This window comes from Python bivittatus, unplaced genomic scaffold (assembly GCF_059951505.1).
Source record: "Python bivittatus isolate LINGU-HERP-01145 unplaced genomic scaffold, Pbiv_v1 ctg000200_np1212, whole genome shotgun sequence".
Lineage (NCBI taxonomy): Eukaryota > Metazoa > Chordata > Lepidosauria > Squamata > Pythonidae > Python > Python bivittatus.
Window position 1 is genome coordinate 710,034 of NW_028277040.1, and position 19,795 is coordinate 729,828.

The 19,795-nt window shown below is 37.0% G+C and overlaps 1 protein-coding gene across 4 annotated transcripts in view; it reads right to left on the bottom strand.

The window, feature by feature from the left end:
* The window catches only part of UBE2F (ubiquitin conjugating enzyme E2 F (putative)), a 61,649-nt gene that overhangs the window by 22,362 nt on the left and 19,492 nt on the right, over positions 1-19,795 (bottom strand). For all 4 annotated transcript variants that reach the window (XR_015795166.1, XM_088135574.1, XM_088135573.1 and 1 more), the window contains exons 5-7: positions 17,584-17,651; positions 4,234-4,304; positions 1,442-1,499 (exon numbers count right to left, since the gene is read on the bottom strand). Coding sequence is in view for 3 of the 4 variants with exons in the window: in XM_088135574.1 (XP_087991700.1) it covers positions 1,442-1,499; positions 4,234-4,304; positions 17,584-17,651 (197 nt within the window). In the remaining variant the exon portion in view is untranslated. The remainder of the gene's footprint in view (positions 1-1,441; positions 1,500-4,233; positions 4,305-17,583; positions 17,652-19,795) is intronic.

Consider the following 19,795-nt stretch of genomic DNA (forward strand, 5'->3'; position numbering starts at 1 on the left):
GTCAACCTGATATGATGGTCTCTGACTTTTTTCCTCTTTCATTAGTTGTTTGTGATTGCCTCTGTTTTATGCTAGTTATTGACCAACAAAAGACTGACTTTTTTTCAACAGGGAATATTTGCATTTTTAAGTTTAAAAGGAAGATTACATGTTATCCTTTCTTCTTTTTATCTATAGCAACTTTTGTTTCTCTCTAGTGTGACTGGTGGATCTCCCAGGGGGTGGGGAAAACAATGGCTGGGGCTGAGGAATGGGTGGTTTCCCCCTATGGCCTTCCGCCTGCTCTGGATACTGCTGGAGATTAGGAGCATACTGATATCTGGACAAGGGTAGTGATGGGACAAGTGCTCAAAAGAATATTTTCCTTTACTTTTCTACTAAAAGTGGCTAACATTTTTAATAAAAAATACAAAAACATAAATATTAACAATTGACTGCCTAGAGAGACAGATGTATTTTTACAGATTTTCTAAATCTGCAGAGAGGGGGACCCAAATACAATTCTTAAATTGTTTTCAAATAAGTATTTTAAAGATTCAGGTTGCAATCATTTGCTCAGTAATGTGCATATCCTACTAATTTAAATAAATCTACATTAACACCATTAATAGTTATATTATACCTCAAATATTAAAGAGTTGCTGTGATGATTCGACAAATCTTCTAAGAACACTTGATACTGTGGTATTACTAACCATTATGGGAAAGATGTACAATTTTATCTCTTGATGTATTTTTCTTTCTAAAGCCATTTGTACAGAAGTTCTGCAATATGGACCAGAGCTTCAAAATGACCACAATTTTTCCTACATTGTAGTCCACTCCCTCATCCACTACACTAACTGCTATTAGTTGTGTGTGGACAGCGCACACACCCCTCTCTGGATACCAACAAACTAAGGAATGAGAGATGTGGATTAGAACCAATGGGGAAGGGGCAGAGAGAAAAAGATAGAAGGATCAGATAATATATACCCTGAACTGAACTGGATCTTTTCTATGAGTTCACCACCATAACATCTACTGAGGCACCGAAGCTAAGTAGATATGGACGTGATCAGCAACCTGGATGGGGCATCACTGGAAATACAATGAAAATGCAGAATATTTAATAAAGAAGATAACCTACCAACCTCTCCCTGATCTCACAATACTTTCAATAAGCAAAACGGGAAGTCAGATTATTTCTCCATAGTTCCTTGTGTACTTCTAAAATCTGTTTCAGATTTATTGTCAGCTGCCTAGGATTACCTTGTATAAGACAGGCGGCCATGTAAGTTTCTAAATAAGTAAAATTTAAGTCCTATCTATTTTAGAGGATGAGAGCAAAATCTCTCACTAAAATCTGTATTACTTTGGCTAGATTGTTTGTTAAACATTTGTTTTCTGAAACTTTTCTAATAACCAAGGCAAAACCAAAGAAAGATTTATATACAACTACCTTTAAGGTTCTAGTTGGAGCCCAGCCAGTGCCATCAATAGAATGTTCTCTCAATAAACTGAAACAGATACCAAAACATTAACTATAATTCACATTTTTAAATACACTAGTTTTAGAAATGCAATAAATATAGCAAAACATGCAGTCACTTAGCAAATACTGTAGATGCACATGAATATTTTACAAGTACTGCCAAAGTATATTTACAACATTATACAAAGCTCCGAGAGAAAGTATCACACATTATATACCAAATTTGAACAGATGTAAAATTACAACTTTATTTTTAAGAAGTTATGGAATTATATCTGTTTTCTGAACATGTTCAGAGAAGGGGAGCCTATTATTTCCTCAGGTAATGAGCACTGTTGAAATTGTTAATACCACTAATCTTTTTTTTCTCATATTCCTCACAATCTGCCTTCTTGCTTGACTATTATTCTGCTAAACTTGACTATTAATCTGTTACCTGACATGATAAAGTATCCCCTTTTAATGACAGCTTTTCAGTTATTTGAAGAGTGCTATCATAACCCCACTCAGTCTTTTCAAGGCTGAACATAACCAGTTTCCTCAATCTTTCCTCATAGGATTTAATTTTGTTACTCTTCTCATTCCAATATATCTGAATGTTTTCTAAAGTGTGATGCTCAGAATAAGATATAGTATTTGAAGAGATTCTGACCACTGCATAAAACTATGGAACTATTACATCCCATAATCTGGAGATTACTTCTTACTCTAATGATGACTGCAGTTAATTGGGAGACCACTAATGTCTCCTAAAATGCATTTGCTTGATCTGTCTGTCATGCAGTAACCTACAGTCTGTGCAGAAGTATTTACTTCTTTAATATTCTTTCAGATTTTATGAATTTTATGAATTTTTCCATATCTCTGCCTCTGAATGTTAACTAAGTATCATGTGGGTCCTGCTTATATGAAAAGGGAGTCTGAGTAAACAAATAACATCAACACTTGATGCCTGTTTCATTTATTTCATAAATAAAGTCCAACCTGCAGTGTACCAGTATGAAAAATAATTATGCCCCTCATTCAATTAAAGAGATAACTAGGGCCAGTTATGTGAGTACTTCAGTAAACAGTCAGTGTTGATTTGAGCCAGGTCTGCCCTATCTCATAGACTCTAGAATAGTATTACGCTGTGCTCAAAAGAAATTTCTGAAGTCCTCCAGGAAGAAGTTATGCATGCTGATCTGTCTGGAAAAAGTTATAAAGCCATTTCTAAAACTCTCAAGCTCCACCAATCCACAGTCAGAGACCTAGTCTTTAAATGGAGAAGACAGAAATGCATTCTCCTAAATGCTGGGGAAGAGAGGACCAAGTGCACCTCCTTGGGTAATGCATTCCATAGCCTGGGAACTACAGAGACAAAGGCCTCTCATGAACTTCTGTTGGTAGGGCTATTTTTTCAAGGTTCCTTCCTGCTGATTCAAGTAACTGGGCAGGTTTATAGCAGGAAAGGCAATTCCTCATAGTCAGACCTTAAGCCATTGATGGCTTTAAAGTTCAACCTCAGCAACTTAAATTTTATCCAGCAACCAGTATTCAGATCTAGACACTTATCAAGGATAGTCCCAAGTAAAGCATGTTGAAGGTGCCAAGACAGGTTGTAACCAATGTATGGATAACTATTCCTAAGGCTCATTGGATCAGGAAGGATTGGAATTGGTGCATGGGCTGTAGTTGTTCAAACAACTCCTTGCAACAGCTGCCACCTGCAAATCCAGTCACAGTTGGGGGTCAAGGAACACCCCAAACAGTGAACTTGCTCTTTCTGGGGGAATGCAATCTCATCCAAACAGGGTTCACATCAATCCCCAAGATCAGCTTCTCCTTACCAACAGCAATTCCATCTTGTCTTAATTTATATTTCTTTTTGGTAATGGACTGGTTTAATGATTACCAAGCTCACCAAAGCAAATTAAAATAGAGGAGATTTAAAAAATCAAGTTTTCAGGGGACAGAATGGAAAATATGGAAAATACTGATTATATGGAAGTATGGAAAATACTGATTGCCTATTTTATAAACTATTCAAGATTTCTATCTCTTCCTGCCCATCTTCTAAAGCAAAAGATGTTTATAAATTCTTCACCTAGTTACAGAGGGCAATGGCATTGTATCTATCTCATTTACTTATAAAGAATAAAAATATTAACACTCATGCTTATTCACCGAATAACAGTTTACTGTGTTACACTCTCACTCTTTCTTTCCTTCTTTCCATTTGTTAAATTTATATCTGACCTTTCCTTTTCAGGAGCTATATAGTGACCCCCTTCCTTTTCTTTTTGTTCTCTTTCTGTCACTCAGGTCCTCTCTTCAACCTCTCTCTAATTTTCATAGGATTCTTCCCTGTTTTCTTTAAAGGAAGTGCATAGTTAATGTTTTCCTTTCCTTTCCTTAAAAGAATGAAAGTAATTTACCATTTCATCATAGAAGGGCATATTTAATAATTAAAAGATTTCAGAAGATTAAATAAAGCCAATAATGTTTTAGTTTAGAAAGATTATGACTACTAATGTATGGAAGCAGGTGACTGGATAGCTCTATATTTAATATATCTTTTGCATCATTTTTGTCCACAAAAATTATCTTGGCTCAACTGTTGATCAAACAGATTGAAAAATATCTTCTCATTTAGAAGTATTAGGTATTCCATTTTCTTTTTAAACCTATATGTGCTCCCTTTCCTCTCCCCCTATTTTATATACATAATCAGTGAAATTAAAATAAAATAAAACTGAGCTATTCAGATAATAAATTACCTCAAACAGATTTCCCCTGTCTCAGTTATATTTGGATGCCAGATTCTTGTCAAACACCTTACTTTTGGAGGCTGTCAAAGAATAAAACAGAGATTACAGTGTGTTACATATGAAAAGCAAACTGCTCCTTCTCTATCTACCCATCTTCTGGGCAGCGTGTATCCCAGTTCCATGAAGCTACATAAAAGACAGACAATTCCTATCCCTACCACTACTAACATACTTTTTCTTCATTACATATAGCTATTAAAAACCAAGTATTGGGCAAACCATTCAATATTAACAAAAGCATGACAAAGGTTTACATATATCAAGTTCGAAACATTTTGATGGCTTTCACTTAAGCCAATTCATTTTATCAGAAAACTAAATGATGTTCAATGAATACAAATTAAGTTGGCACCAGACCCCATATTGGTTAGGGTGATATGATTCCTCTGTGATGTTTTTTAAAAATAGTATCTACTCTCTTAAAAGCATACTTAAAACTTACTTTAGAAGTTTGGAAAAAATGGAAACATTCTTTGGATCCTGACTTTTCTTCTCTACCCTAATTCCTCAATCATCCTTCTTTAAAGCAAAGGATAAATCTGATTAATATAAGGAATGGGGAGAGAGAGGAATTTACAGAATTAGAAATGTAATTACTGATGCAATACACTGTGCAAAAGGACCGGTCAGAAGTTACAACTGAATGTCAAGTGAGTCAAGTACCCTCATTCCTTCACAGTCTAAATTTGGCCAGTTAGGACCATTAAAACATATGAAAAATTATGTTTATCCACTTCATTTATCTGTAATTAAAACCAAAGCTTCTCTCTGGTTTTAATCTTAATCTTAATCTTTAATATTTAATCTTAAACCCCTCTGAAAGATAATTTACAATTCTTTTATGCTGCAGCACAGAATAGTTTTAAAATCTATTTTAACAAGTCATCAAAATTAACTATGAAGATAACCCACAGGTTTATACTTTATACTCTCCTAAAATTAGACAATATAAATTATAGTTTTTCTAGATTCTGTAGGCACAGTTGTATTCAAAATGGTACAAATTTGGCGTTCAGTCTCTTTGGTTCAAAGTTTCTGATGAACCTTGTAAAAATCACTCAATAGTGTTTCAGAATGAATCCTACTATTGGTTTAATGTCTATATTTCTTAACACATATAAATTGATACCAACATAAGAAATTAATTCAATTAATTCAAAGAAACTGATTCAATTCCTGCTATTAATAGCCAAGTTTACTATTGGAAAACATTGGAAAAGTACAATAGATCTTTTAGTGGTATTTAAAAATACAATTGTTTTGTATGAGAAATTAACATAAATACTTTTGAAAAACCCTACAATGAAGGATAAATTTATTCAATAAAGATCACAATTAATTCATTATAAACACTTTTTTCCTAATAAAGTTGGTACAAATGCTGTTCTATGCTAAAGAAATTATTATAGGTGTTTTAAATGTTTGTATTTCTCTTTAAGATCACAAAAGTATTTATACTTAAAGTATTTATAAGTAATGTAAATAATTTAATTATTTTTTCCTTTTCCTTTTTAAATTTATATTAAGATTTTTTCATAGAGTAAAGAACAAATCGAAAAAAAAGGAAAAAAGAAAAAGAAATAAGAAAGTGCAAGAAACAAGAGGGCGGGAAAACTAAAGAAATATATTAATGATTTCTGAGCTTCTTTTCAACAGATAATTACAATCTTATCATCCCTCCTCCCTTTTAGATGTTATACAAATCCCTTCAGCCCCTCATTTAATCTATATTTTTTTTAATCTTCAAATCCATACACCATCATTTTCTTTCTTCTTTTCGCAAAAAGTCCATATAAGGTTTCCAGTCTTTCAGGAAAATTTTTGTTGCTTTTTCTTCTTTGATTAAATGACTAGTTTTGTCATTTCTGCAAATTCTGACATTTTCACAATTCATTCCTCCACTGTGGGGATTATTTTTCTTCCTTTTTCATTTGCTTTTGCTTTGGCCTTGCTTTATTATTTTTTTAACTGTACCTTTATTTTAGTTTTACCCTGAAGTTCTGTTTTTCAACAAAAAGTTTAAAAGATAACACAAACCAGCAGTACACCATTGATCTGTTTTTACTGAGATGAACAATTTTGTATAGGAAAGGACTATGGAAGTGTTTATAGAATGACAACTCTTTAAACTCTCAGTTGTAGGATACAACAGAGATCGATGCTCTCCCCATTTGTAATCAACGCCTACATGAAGCCACTGGGTGAGGTCATCCATCAACACAGGTTCAGGTATCACCTGTCCACTGTTGACCCCCAACTTTACATTTTGACTTTGAGCCAGTGAAGTGATGCTGTCTAGGTGCCTTGAGGCTGTTATGTTCCAGAAAAGGGAGGTACAGGTTGAGGCTTAATACCAATAAGGCAGAGTGGTTCTGAGTTCATAAGCCATCCAACTTAGAATAGATACCATCTTCAGTTCTGGACAAAGTCATATTCCCCCACGTAGAATTGTCATGTAACTTGGGGATCCTTCTGAACTCACAACACTTGCTTGATGAGCAGGTGGCAATTGTGGCCAAGAGATATCTTGTACACCATCTTACAATCTTTTCTGGAATTGGGATGCACTACTCACAATCACTCATGAATTAGTCAGGTTAGAGTACTTGATGGGACTCAACATGGAGTTGTCTCTGAAGAGCATCTGGAAGCTTTTGCTGGTCCAGAATGCAGCAGCTGAATTAGTTATGGGCATGCTTTAGTACATCCATATAACACCTCTACTTTGAAAACTGCACTGGCTCCTATTTGGCTTCTGAGTGAAATTCAAGGTGCTGGTTTGCCCTTTGTGGTTCAGAAAGTGAATATTTGCAAGACCATCTTATCCCAAAAATGGTTGTCTGCCCAAAAACATTGAGTAGGGCAGCTTTGCTCTGTTTCTCTTGCCTCAGAGATTAGCATCTACAGGGACTTCAGAAGCATGCCTTTTCAGTTGCAGGCCCATTCCTCTGGAATAGCTTGGCCCCAGATATCTGAATGGACCTTTGACCTTGGCTTTTAGAAAGTAATTTAAAACATGGCTGATTTAGCTTTGGAGGAAATGCTATGACTTTTCCCTATGGAAAAGAATGGTGTAAATTTTGGGTCACTGATTGTGGTATTCCCAGTTTTTTATTCTTCCCCCCCTTCCCCCTATGGATTGGCTTGATTATTATTGTTTACATTCCTATGCAGTTTGTTTTTAATCTGAACTACAAAAATAGGAATTATAGGCCGCTCAGAATCAACTGCAAATGATGAATGCCTTGCAAAATAATACAGTAGTGAGTTTTCACTTCACCTTCATTATGGCTTACTGGATGTAATGTAACGTAATGTACAGTCTTCAGATCAACATGATTAGGTTCTAAAGCAAACTAATCCCTCCTGTATCTTTCCAGTCATTTTCTCTCTCATTGACATGGATCATTCATTCTGGGATGTATCAAATGGCAATGTGGAACTGGTTCAGATTTCATTGCTTCAGAGATTTAATCCTGCTATGCCTGTAGTTTATTTGATTCAAAACATGGATGCACCTTAACTGCAGCAAGAATTTGCTCATTTTTCCAGCACAGAAGGTAATTTATTTAATATTTGGGCATTATTAGACAGAACATTTAACTTTGATTTTTTCTCTGAGAATTGAGAATCACATTGGAGTAATTCTTATTTAAAAATGGCTAACAATACATTTTGTGTATGAAAACATAATGGATTATTAGCCTTAATTACTTAAGTAATAATACCTTTCCTTTTGAGATTTTATAAAAGGAATACAATATATCAAGAGTGTTGAATGGCATTTAAAATACTTAAAAGGCCCCAGTGCCCTTGCAGCTTCTGAAACTCTAGAAATTGAGAGTGTTGGAGAAGACTTCTGAAAGTAAGTTGAAAATTTATTATTACAAAAAAAGAGAGGACAATTTGGAATAGAGAATTGGAGTAGCCAAATTGTCCAATCAATAGCTTAAGGAATTTTGGAAATTTTTCTTATGACCCAAAACTGAACTATTTAGTTCAGGAAAAAAAAATATTTTTAAAGGAATATAAGAATATTGTAAGGAATATCGGATTTGGTGGGGTCCCAGAATAGGTGATTATCACTACTTTCTGAAGTACTCACCCACCAAAAGTCATCAATGTTTGTACATATTTATTTATCTTATTCATCTCATAGAGCACTTTTCAAATAATCTGTACTGAAAAATGTCCCTGAAAAGCCACACAGACTTTAAGGGAATGTGCTAGATACCCTTCAGAGGCTGCTTCACTAATCCATATAAACTTTGAGAAAATATCCTTTAAGACTTCAGGGTGCAAACATGGCAGACTAGCACATCTCTGCGTAATAGCAGGGATGACGCAGAGGCGAAGACCGACAGCTGGGCGATATGCCTGAGCTAAGAGAGCTTCTCTGGACAAAGAGAAGCCATGAGATTGCCCACATGAGCTCTGGGTGGGCAGGGTCCAGAGGGACCCTGTAGGTGACCTGCGAGTACAGCGCCAGGAGCCGTGGGAGAAGACACCACACTCACAGGCTTGCATGAAACCTATTTAAAGGACACTTGGTCTGCATGATCCACTTTCTAAAGCATGTTTAAATGGAGCAAATTTAAAGGTATAAAGAGACCCTCAGAGCAACAGAGCACCTAAGGCCACTGGGGTGAGTGTACCTTCAATCCAGGAAAGACTAAATGAAAAAGGAAGGAACCAGTTATAAAGATTTAAAAGAATTAAATGCAAAAAGCATACTGGGATTTTGGAATAAGAAAGTTTAAAAAAGTGAACTAAAAGGACAGTTAAATTTGGAATATTGTCTCATTTAAAGTATTTTTTGAATTAAATAATTAGAGAATATACAGTACAGTGCAAAAGTTTTAGGCAGGTGCGAACAAATGCTGTAAAGCAAGAATGCTTTCAAAAATATATATTGTAATTGTTCATGTTTATCAATTTACAAAATGCAAAGTGAGCAAACAGAAGAGAAATCCAAATCAAATCAGTATTTGGTGTGACCACCCTTTGCCTTCAAAACAGCATCAATTCTTCTAGGTACACTTGCACACCGTTTTTGAAGGAACTTGGTAGGCAGATTGTTCCAAACATCTTGGAGAACTAACCACAGATCTCCTGTGGATGTAGGCTGCCTCAAATCCTTCTGTCTCTTCATGTAATCCCAGACAGACTCGATGATGTTGAGACCAGGACTCTGCGGGGGCCAAACCATCACTTCCAGGACTCCTTGTTCTTCTTGACGCTGAAGGTAGTTCTTAATGACATTGGCTGTATGCTTGGGGTCGTTGTCCTGCTGCAGAATAAATCTGGGGCCAATCACATGCCTCCCTGATGGTATGGCATAATGGATAAGTATCTGCCTATATTTCTCAGCACTGAGGACACCATTGATCCTGACCAAATCTTCAACTCCATTTGCAGAAATGCAGCCCCAAACTTGCAAGAAACCTCCACCATGCTTCACTGTTGCCTGCAGACACTCATTATTGTACCACTCTCCAGCCCTTCGGCGAACAAACTGCCTCCTGCTACAGCCAAATATTTCAAATTTTTACTTATCAGTCCAGAGCACCTGCTGCCATTTTTATGCACCCTAGTTCCTATGTTTTTGTGCATAGTTGAGTCGCTTTGCCTTGTTTCCACATTGGAGGTATGGCTTTTTGGCCGTAATTCTTCCATGAAGACCACTTCTGGCCGGACATCTCCGCACAGTAGATGGGTGTACCTGGGTCCCACTGGTTTCTGCCAGTTCTGTGTTGATGGCACTGCTGGACATCTTCTGATGTCAAAGGGAAATAAGCATGATGTGTCTTTCATCTGCTGCATTAAGTTTCCTTGGCCGACCACTACAGTGGGGCAAAAAAGTATTTAGTCACCCACCAATTGTGCAAGTTCTCCCACTTAAAAAGATGAGAGAGGCCTGTAATTTTCATCATAGGTATACCTCAACTACGAGAGACAAAATGGGGGGAAAAATCCAGAAAATCACATTGTCTGATTTTTAAAGAATTTATTTGCAAATCATGGTGGAAAATAAGTATTTGGTCAATATCAAAAGTTCATCTTTGTTATATATCCTTTGTTGGCAATGACAGAAGTCAAACGTTTTCTGTAAGTCTTCACAAGGTTTTCACACACTGTTGCTGATATTTTGGCCCATTCCTCCATACAGATCTCCTCTAGAGCAGTGATGTTTTGGGGCTGTCGCTGGGCAACACGGACTTTCAACTCCCTCCAAAGGTTTTCCATGGGGTTGAGATCTGGAGACTGGCTAGGCCACTCCAGGACCTTGAAATGCTTCTTACGAAGCCACTCCTTTGTTGCCCGGGCGGTGTGTTTGGGATCATTGTCATGCTGAAAGACCCAGCCACGTTTCATCTTCAATGCCCTTGCTGATGGAAGGAGGTGTTCACTCAAAATCTCACGATACACGGCCCCATTCATTCTTTCCTTTACACGGATCAGTCGTCCTGGTCCCTTTGCAGAAAAACAGCCCCAAAGCATGATGTTTCCACCCCCATGCTTCACAGTACGTATGGTGTTCTTTGGATGCAACTCAGCATTCTCTCTCCTCCAAACATGAGTTGAGTTTAGACCAAAATGTTCTACTTTGGTTTCATCTGACCATATGACATTCTCCCAATCCTCTTCTAGATCATCCAAATGCTCTCTAGCAAACTTCAGACAGGCCCGGACATGTACTGGCTTAAGCAGGGGGACACGTCTGGCACTGCAGGATTTGAGTCCCTGGCGGCATAGTGTGTTACTACTGATGGTAGCCTTTGTTACTTTGGTCCCAGCTCTCTGCAGGTCATTCACTACGTCCCTCCGTGTGGTTCTGGGATTTTTGCTCACCATTCTTGTGATCATTTTGACCCCACGGGGTGAGAACTTGCGTGGAGCCCCAGATCAAGGGAGATTATCAGTGGTCTTGTATGTCTTCCATTTTCTAATTATTGCTCCCACAGTTGATTTCTTCACACCAAGCTCCTTGCCTATTGCAGATTCAGTCTTCCCAGCCTGGTGCAGGTCTACAATTTTGTTTCTGGTGTCCCTCAACAGCTCTTTGGTCTTGGCCATAATGGAGTTTGGAGTGTGACTGTTTGAGGTTGTGGACAGGTGTCTTTTATACTGATAACAAGATCAAACAGGTGCCATTACTACAGGTAACGAGTGGAGGACACAGGAGCCTCTTAAAGAAGTAGTTACAGGTCTGTGAGAGCCAGACATCTTGCTTGTTTGTAGGTGACCAAATACTTATTTTCCACCATGATTTGCAAATAAATTCTTTAAAAATCAGACAATGTGATTTTCTGGATTTTTTTTCTCATTTTGTCTCTCATAGTTGAGGTATACCTATGATGAAAATTACAGGCCTCTCTCATTTTTTTTAAGAGGGAGAACTTGCACAATTGGTGGGTGACTAAATACTTTTTTGCCCCACTGTACATCTATGGTCCTCAACGTTGCCCATTTCTTTGTGCTTCTTCAAAAGAGCTTGAACAGCACATCTTGAAACCCCAGTCTGCTTTGAAATTTTTGCCTGGGAGAGACCTTGCTGATGCAGAACTACCTTGTGTCTTGTTGCTGTGCTCAGTCTTGCCATGGTGTATGACCTGTGACATGAAACTGTCTTCCACAATCTCACCTTAGTAGCAGAGTTTGGCTGTTCCTCACCCAGTTGTAAGCCTCCTACACAGCTGTTTCTGTTTCAGTTAGTAACTGTGTTTCAACCTACATATGAAATTGATGATCATTAGCACCTGCTTGGTATAATTGGTTAATCATACACCTGACTCTAAACCTACAAGATCCCTGGCTTTGTGCAAGTGTACAAAGTGTGCAAGTGTAAGAATTGATGCTGTTTTGAAGGCAAAGGGTAGTCACACCAAATATTAATTTGATTTAGATTTCTGTTTGCTCTCTTTGCATTTTGTAAATTGATAAACATAAACAATTACAATATATATTTTTGAAAGCATTCTTACTTTACAGCATTTTTTCACACCTGCCTAAAACCTTTGCACAGTACTGTACATCTCTGTGGGAAAGAAGAATGCTTAAGCTTGTTAAGGAAGCTGATTGGCTGACTGTGTTAAACAAACAGATAAGTAGAAAAAGAAGGGAAACATTAAGTTCTGAGATCATGTGATTACATAAATACAGAGAGTTGAAAGGGACTAAAGTGTCATGGACATAGAAAAAAAATCACTTTTATTTTTTTACTCCCCTTTTATGGATTACAAATTTGAAACAAAGAAAAATGGTTATTACTAAAGGGAGTGAAAGTTATAGAATGGAGGAGAGGATTGTTGGATCACTCCAGAAGAATATATTTGTTTATGACAGATAAATTTACAGAAGAGGATATTATTTCATCAGCCATCAAGATTATTATATGTGGAGGTATATTAAAGTGCCCACCATGAATATTGAATCTTTAATGACTTTTTGCTGAAAATGAAAGAGTTAAAATGATAATTTTAGACTGGAAGATTGAAAAAGTGTTGAATAAGAGGATTACAGGATTATGGTTATGTTTACAAGGGAGGGATTGTAAACTTTGATTGTAACTGCTGTAATGAAGGTCAGAAGTCACTTCTTTAATTATCTTTTTTCTTTTGCTTTAACTCTATTTTTCCTGCACTTTTTTCTTTTTCTTATTTTTCTCCTCTTTCTTTTATCTCTTATTTTTCTTTTATTCAAGTAAAAAGTCTCACCAAAAATTATATTAAAAAAAGAGAGACAATATCCTTTAAAAAGGACTTAGACATCTTTTCTGTTTTAGACTTCAGCTGAAAGGAAATAAACAAATTTTTTATTTCCAAGAACTCTAGAAGACAGGTTCAAGATTTAAAAGGATCTTGATAGACTTGGACATTGGGTCCTATCCAAAAAAATATTGTTTAATGGTAAAAAATGTAAGGTTCTACACTCAGGCAGGAGAAACCAGATGCACGGGTACGAGACAGGTAATACCTAGCTTAACAGCAACATTTGCAAGAAGGATCTGGAAGGATCCTCTTAGAGGATCCCTCTAAGAAGGATTAAGCATGAGCCAGCAGTATACTGTAGCTGCCAAAACAGCCAGTGCAGTTTTGGGCTACATCAAGGGAGGTATCATGTCAAGATCACAGGAAGTAATAGTACTGCTTTGAACTGCACTGGTGAGACTGCACCTGGAACACTGTGACCAGTTCTGGTTGCAATGCCAAAGGACCCTTAGGAACTGGAAGGAGGGCAGAGAAGAACAGCAAGGATTGTGTGGGGCTTGGAGGCTAAATCCTACAAAGAGTGGTTAAAAGAACTTGGAACTTTTAGCCTAAAGAAGAGAAAGCTGAAGGGAGACGTGATAGCAGTGTTCCAGTACATGAAGGGATGTCACAGGAAAGAGGGTGTGGATTTATTCTCCAGAGCACCCCAAGGTAAGACAAGACCCAGTGAGTGGAAGCTTCACAGCGAGAGATCCAAACTTTGAAGAAGAAGAATTTCCTGACTGTGAGAGCCATTGAGCAGTGGAACAGCCTGCCTCCTGAAGTCATGGGTCACTGAAAGTTTTCCAGAAAGATTGGACACCCATTTGTCTGGAATGGTCTGAGGATTCCTGCACTGGGCAGGGGTATGGGACCCTTCCAAGGTCCCTTCCAACCCTATGATGCTAAGATTCTATAAACTGATCCAAACAAAAACAGAGTGCCCTCTGAATATCCAATGCCAAACCGTCTGCTTTTGAGAAGAATCACAGCAAAAAGAAAATAAAAGTATCTCCTATGCTGACTAGAAAATATAACTGAAGTTAAAGAAGCAGCCAAGTGATCCTTATGAAAAATTCAAAACTTGATGTCTAAGAAAGTCAGATTCCAGCCTGACTGATATTACAGTTACAAAAGAAAGGCCTTGAAAATAAGAAACCTCAAGCTCTACATAACAAATGGCTCAAATGTTATATCCATGACTGCCATCAAAACTAGCTCACATTCTTGGCAGGAAATCTAGGTTTAATCAGGGCCACCCCTTTCAAAAACATCTCAAGGTAGGGGATGAAAATAAGACTTTTCTTCTTTCCAGGACAAAACATTACTGAGAGCAGTCCCTGAATTCTCAAATTCTTCCAGACCATTTCCTGGAGGAATTTCAAATTCTCACTGATTTTCTTAAAGAGTGTGACTTGCCCATGGTCCTATGCCACATGGGGAAAGTTTTCTAACTGATCTTACAAAAGAAGCATTCTAGAGAAAGCAAGGTCTTAAGAACTTCATCTTTAATCACAACTGCTCATTCCAAGCTGTCAATCGGAAGAGATCAGATTGACAACCCCTAAAGGAGATTCCTCCTTTGTAGAGATTGGAAACCCCACTTTAGTGAGACATGTATGGTTCTATTAGAATTAGCCCTATCATTATGTTTTTGAGTAAGAGAATTAAGAAGAGTGGAAACAGTATGCAAATCTTTTTGGCCACTAGGGCTTGTGAGCATAAGTTCCCTTGCATCTGGATTTAAAAACCTTGTAAAGAAGCACTGAGCATTCTCCTTATTAAAAGTCCATGATCAAATAAGGCTATCTGATAGAAAACAGATGGATTAAGAACCATTCCAAATCCCTGATGAAGATCCTGCAGATCCAAGGGTCTATTGTATTGTAGACTCCCACCAAATGTTCTGTATTTATCAACTGCATGTTTCCTTCCCAACCACAGTCACATAGTGCCTTTGCTTGTTTTAGGTAAGTTTGAAACAGAAACTTTATTGATTTAGTCATCTGACCATATCAAAAGTATAAACCAATACCACTATATAAGTAAATACAAAGAAAACAGTAGAACAAATTCATAGTAAGTCATCACCCCTGCAGTTAACCCCAATCTGATCTAAATAGCCTGTCCTCTTCAAAATCACCTTTAATATAAAGAGTGTAGTCTTACTAGTGATATGCAGGTTCGTCCTCTGCAAAAAATAAGACAGTTTCTCCTGGGTATCCCAGTATTTTTTAGTTTTTAAGTAGGAATCTAAGTAAACAGTCCTTTCTGTTGAATACAGTTTGCAATCAAAGAGGATATGTGCAATGTCTTCAACAGCTGGTGCACCACAGATACACAGTCTTTCTTCATATGGAACTCCATGGAACCTCCCATATCTTACCATGGAGTCTAGTTGTTCAAAACGAGCTCTTGAAAAAGCTCTTCTAAGATGCTGGGGCATATAAGCTGTTAAATACTTTTCTAGCTGGGAGGCTGATTTGTGCTGAGCCAGCCACTTCAAGGACTTAACATGTTTAAGGGATGCAATATCATCTTGGGCAGGCACACCCATGACCCTTTGTTTGAAACTGTTCTTGGCCTTCAGATCTGATTGGACTGGGAATTGGATGGAGAATCCATATTATGATATGGCATTTGAGAGCTGGACAACCCAAGTGCAAGAAGGCATATTATACAATTGCTCTTCAAAACAAACCTTGGGTAGTCTATCTGGGTCCATAGATAAGATCTTCAGCCAATAACTGAATACTTTAATTACTAAGCGGCTTTGTATAGGGGGTATGCCCAACTCTGCCCTTACTGCTGGAGTTGGAGATTTGTCCACCCCCAAGATGCATTTCAAGAAAATGGACTGTATCTGTTCCAATAAGGGGACTTTTATATATCCCCATAGTTCTGTGCCATATGTAATCATTGAGACTATTTTGCTGTTATATACCTTTATGATCGGAATTAGAAAACCTGGGTAACTGTGGTTGGTGACCTGCCTTATGGCGTTGGCACAGGCTGTAGCCCTTAAAGAACTCCTCTTAAAATGTGGGATGGAAAGGCAGTCTGTGGGAGACTTCAGCAGCTGTTGCTAAACAGATCAGCTGGGAACCAAAAGAAATTCTTGTTACATTTGGAGTCTATAGTTGCATTCTGCTCCATTGACACAGCAGGGGACATCCCCAGGGCCCAAATATTGTGAAGGAATGAAATAAACAAAAATAGGGCAATAAAGAGATACAGAAAGGAGTGTTGTTATTTTAAAAAGACAAACTGATCAAAGTTTGGGCTTTTAGGGGTTCCAGTGAGACCCAACCACTCTGCTCATTAAGCTAATCTGGGAGGCATGATGGTAAAATAATAAGATGGTATCCCAAGGTGGAGAATGTGTTTCAGGAGTCATGGAGTCAGGGCTGTTTTTTTCTCAGAGTTCCTAGAACATGAATGGCTTCAAATGAGCTATACTTACAAATTTTCAATGTCCTTCATTTCTCATTGTTGGTTTGAGCTATGTATCATCCTAATTAATGTCTCACTATGTGCATGCATCTGTTTGACAGCCACCTTGTAGCTCAAGAATCTTCTTCAATGGTATCAGCTATTACAGCTTCTGGCTTTCAACCTAGTTTACTAGACAGAAGACTGATCTCTCAATTTTGTTACTGTATGCTCACTGTGACACTTCAATAGAGGTTTGCAATTTCAAGCACATTCACCCACATTGATCTCGGTGTGTTCCACATAAATTTATTTAAACAAATTGCATTAAATAAATGACAATGTATAAGAGCAAAGTTAAAATATGCAGCAAACCTAAGACATCACTGCAACAGCACTATCTTTCTTCCTGCAATTAAAACATAGTGTAAGGATCCAACTCTCTCAACATCCACCCTAGCTGTTATAATTACATTCCATCTTAAGCTATTTTTATATACTTACTTTCTGTTCTTTGAATTTCTAAGAACCAGTGAAAAAAATTTTGGAATGATGTTTTTTTATTTAAAAAATGATGGCGCACAATAAATACTACCAGAAGTGCCAGATCATAATATAGTGGAAACTATATTTCCGTATGATACAGTATTATAAGATGTATAGAATATACATATGATTTGTAATATCATTTTGTACTTATATTATGAACATTTATTTAGTTGTAGAATTCTCTTTAAAGAATACATGCACACTTTACGCAAAACAGTTTTGTCTTGATAACTAGAAAATTATATTTAAATCTTACAAGATTTGATTCAAAAGAAATACTTTATGTATTGAAATTTCTCCAAGAACACAACTTTTCTTTTACAAATGTTATTCCTTACATTGGAAAGCAACCCACACAATCTGAGCACATTTCAAAGGACTGGAACATACATCAGAAAAATGTAGTATTAAATGTAGTATTAAAAAACTAGTATTAAGTATCTTTGTCATTCCTGTGAACTCTCTGAGACACATGTGTTTGAGGAAAGTTAAGTATATAAATGAACTGAGTATTACTACTCTTTGAAATCAATAATGTTGAAGAAATTAAAAATTCTTAATTACTTACAACCATATTATAGGCATCAGGAACCTCTATTTCAAACTGAAATGTTCCATTTTGATAATAACCTTCATCTGTTAAAAGAAACAGACTATATGAGATTCTGCAGAAATAGTTTGCATTTTATAAACAGAAATAATGCAAATTTTGATAACTAGCATGAGTTAAGCTTAGCATAAAAAAAAATTCAAACTTACTTGCTTTATCTGGAGGTTGAGTCATGGCAACTGGACTTCTTTTCTTTTGGTTTGATACATTTCGCTGCTTGTCCAAGCAGCTTCTTCAGTCTAAAAAGTTGGTTAGGGGGGACCCCATTAATGTCTTCCAGGGTGGCTGTGCTTCTCACTAACATGATGGGCTCATTGAAGGGACAATAGGAGACGTGATTAGTAGAGTCTTTGGGATGTGGATGTCTTACTCCTAACCTTTCACTCATCCCCAAGTGGGTCATTAAGTGCTGCCTCCCTGGTGAACTAGTGGTCTTAATATTCCTGGGGATTGATGAAAGAGCAGCATGAAAAATGGGTGACAAGCTATGTCTGAGGCCTCCACCTCTATTGAGGGAAGGATTTTCCACTTTGGCCTAAATGGATTCCTTCACTCCTCTCTCAAACCACCTATCTTCTCTGTCCAAAATGTGAACATTATTATCCTCAAATGAGTGTCCTTTTTCCTTTAGATGAAGGTAAACTGCTGATTCTGGTCCTGTGTTGTTGCTCCTCCTCTTGTGTAAAGGCTGTTTGGTTTCTCCAATGTAGAGCTCTGAACACTCCTCACTGCACTGGATTACATATACTACATTGCTCTTCTTATATTTCGGTGTTCGATCTTTAGGGTGTACAAGTCTCAGTGCGTTAGTGGGTTTGAAAAACACAGGTATGTGGTGTTTTCCAAATATCTGTTTTATCTTCTCTGACATACCAGCCATGTATGGAATGACAAGATTCTTCCGTTGACTCTGGGTCTCAGCTCTGTTGCCATTTTTTTGTTGTATCTAGAAGTGGATTTAATAAAGGCCCAATTTGGATACCCACAGGCCTTAAGAGCTGTCCTCAAGTGTCTGTTTTCTTTCCTTTTGGCATCTATGGAGGTGGGGATGGTTTCTGCCCTGTGGTGTAATGAAATGTGGTGTAACGGTGTAATGATGACTCCTAGTTTGTGCTGCAGTGGATGGTGGGATTCAAACTGCAGGTATTGGTCTATGTGTAAGACACACACATCCCAAAGACTCTACTAATCACATCTCCTATTGTCCCTTCAACAAGCCCATCGTGTTAGTGAGAAACGCAGCCACCATGGAAGACATTTATGGGGTCTCCCCTAAGCAACTTTTTAGACTGAAGAAGCTGCTTGGACAAGCAGCAAAACATATCAAACCAAAAGAAAAGAAGCCCAGTTGCCATGACTCAACCTCCAGATAATTCTACCTGGATGACTGAGAATCTTCATCAAAACACCTGCTTTATATTATCAAACTAGAATATTACGATGGACAGTGAAGATTAGGGAAGTTCATAGAATAAAAAAATAATACAGAGGTATAGGCTTTTTTATAGATAAAGAAGACATACAGGAAACAATACAAATAAGGATTTTAAAATGGGTAACATTAAAATTGGAAGATTCTGGCTAAAGAAAAAATTGCAGTGATTATATACAATATAACTTCAACAAGATTATACAATTAGGATAGTTTGAGTTTGGAAAATGAAATATACATTTACAATGGGAGACATATTTAAAAGTAATTATTTTGGGGTCATATAAGGAACAAAATAAATTCTGTGAATAGATGATTTGCCATGGTACATTTTAGTTTAGAGATTACAGGGAATATAAAAGGGAAATTAATAAAGAGGTTGTACACACTTTGAAAAGATAAACTTTGAGGGACAAAAATATTTAATAAAATATTTACAGATGTTCAGTTAAGAATAACAAGTTAAAACCTCATTTATGAATTTACAAAACTTCATTTATATGTTACCAGCATATTTGGATAATTTACAAGATTAAAATCGGACCCAGATATAAAACATAATAGGTTTTTGTTATGTGTAAGCATACATAAGTATTACTACACAATCAGAGCCATACAGTGCTTGACGCTATAAAGCCTATGCAGGATAAAGGGAAATCTAGGTGTTAAACAGGACAAACTTTGGAATCCATGTTTATATCTAAGTGCTTGCATAAGGCAGAAATATATTGACAAGAG